This window comes from Tachysurus fulvidraco, chromosome 8 (assembly GCF_022655615.1).
Source record: "Tachysurus fulvidraco isolate hzauxx_2018 chromosome 8, HZAU_PFXX_2.0, whole genome shotgun sequence".
Lineage (NCBI taxonomy): Eukaryota > Metazoa > Chordata > Actinopteri > Siluriformes > Bagridae > Tachysurus > Tachysurus fulvidraco.
Window position 1 is genome coordinate 7,753,645 of NC_062525.1, and position 1,778 is coordinate 7,755,422.

At 34.9% G+C, this 1,778-nt stretch overlaps 1 protein-coding gene across 1 annotated transcript in view; it reads right to left on the reverse strand.

Annotated features, from left to right (window-relative positions):
* Positions 1-235: 235 nt before the first annotated feature.
* The window catches only part of LOC113634060 (clarin-3), a 2,422-nt gene continuing 879 nt past the window's right edge, over positions 236-1,778 (reverse strand). Inside the window, exons 2-3 of the mRNA XM_027132769.2 lie at positions 1,502-1,687; positions 236-734 (exon numbers count right to left, since the gene is read on the reverse strand). Of these exons, the coding sequence (XP_026988570.1) occupies positions 460-734; positions 1,502-1,687 (461 nt within the window). The 3' untranslated portion in view covers positions 236-459. The remainder of the gene's footprint in view (positions 735-1,501; positions 1,688-1,778) is intronic.

Genomic DNA, 1,778 nt, shown 5'->3' on the forward strand with positions numbered 1-1,778 from the left:
TCACGTTTCAGAAAAAGACAGGAATGGAGCTACTTAAATGTGTTTTTTAAAATTTGAACCAATGAACGGGTTCATATTAAACAACAACTTTAGCTGGAAGGAAATGATCTGAGTGAAATCTTTGTTACCAATAAATAATTATAGCATTTACAATGTACAAAGCTGATATGTTGAAGTGGTGTTAATATGTATGAACGTTGTCTTATACAATATATGGGAATAATTTTACTTAATATAAAAATACAGATTGTTTGCTTTAATCATTTCTGAGCGTATTTAGAGGACATTCAGTTACATCAAATGCTCAAAGCAGAAAACAATAGAACACGAACCTTATATTTAATAAAAAAAAATAAAAATATTTAAAACAGACAGAATGAAATGAATTTTGTGTTGCTTTTCATCGAAAACATCTGTGTTGCTCCAGTGCAAAGTCTTATGGATGGACTCCTCTATATTTTAATACATCAGAATCTCTTTGGGTGCATCCTCCGTGGGTCTCTGCTGTTCTTGGCGTTGTTGGTAGGCCATGTGTGCGTACAGATACACCAGGAATATTGCGAGCAGGTTACAGATAATGTAAGGCACAATCATAAAAAATCCAACCAGGAATCTCACATCCTCGTCCTTCAGAATTACAGTCTGTTTTATGCCTGCAAGCAGCATCGCCCTTGTTACATTGATCCCAGCCAGATTACTAAAGTACAGGACCATTGCCAAAAACGCCAAGCATGCTACATAAAAGACAAATAAGAAAATAAGATTAATTAAAACCAAAATAATATCATTATAATAGTTACTCACACACATCACACTCATACTACCTTTGTTTCTGAGTAGATATTAAAGATTTACATTTACAGCATTTGACAGATGCACTTATACCTGAGTAACTGAGGGTTAAGGGCCTTGCTCAGAGGCCCAGCCATTGCATGGGATTTGAACTCATGACCTTCCGATCAGTAGTCCAAAACCTTAACCACTGAACTACCACCTCCCCATATTTTCTGATTATATTTTCTGATATATATTTGATATATTTATTTCTTCTTTATACTGTATCTACCTGTGCCTTTTTTATTCTTTTATTTCTTTGTTCCATTATCTAATATTTTTATACTCTACTTTTTTTATTCTCTACTATTTTTATATCAAGGACAGCCATGTTACGATTGTGTACGTGATGAATAAAATTTTAATTGGAATCAAAGTGTTAACAGGGACTAAATTCTTTCGTGGATGTTCCATATCAAAAATGTAAGTATACACTTTATTGAATAATACATTGTTAGTGGTGATAAGTTGCTGTGGTATGAATCAAACTTTGGCACATGCTGTTATTTTATTCCGTACTTCAAAAATCTGTCAAAGATATAATGAACAGATTTTTCTGAGAGATTGTATCAAACTTAGTTTGTGTGTGTGTGTGTGTGTGTGTGTGTGTGTGTGTGTGTGTGTGTGTGTGTGTGTGTGTGTGTGTGTGTGTGTGTTTCCTACGTACCACCTAATCCACTGCAGGCATACAGTCCAATGGGACCCATATAGGTTTCATATGGATTACTGATGGTGTTGTAGAGGGTGATGAGTATGCTACCTGCAGAGGCCACCAGAGCAAAGGCCAAAAGCACAACCACCACGAGATGTAAGCTTTCTCCAGCGCCCCCTACCTCACTCAACCTTTTAAACACTGACACAGAGAAGATTTTACATTAGAAGTAAATATTAGTGTGGTTTAATAACTAAATATTACAATTTATTTTCTAAACAAATATCCAGAA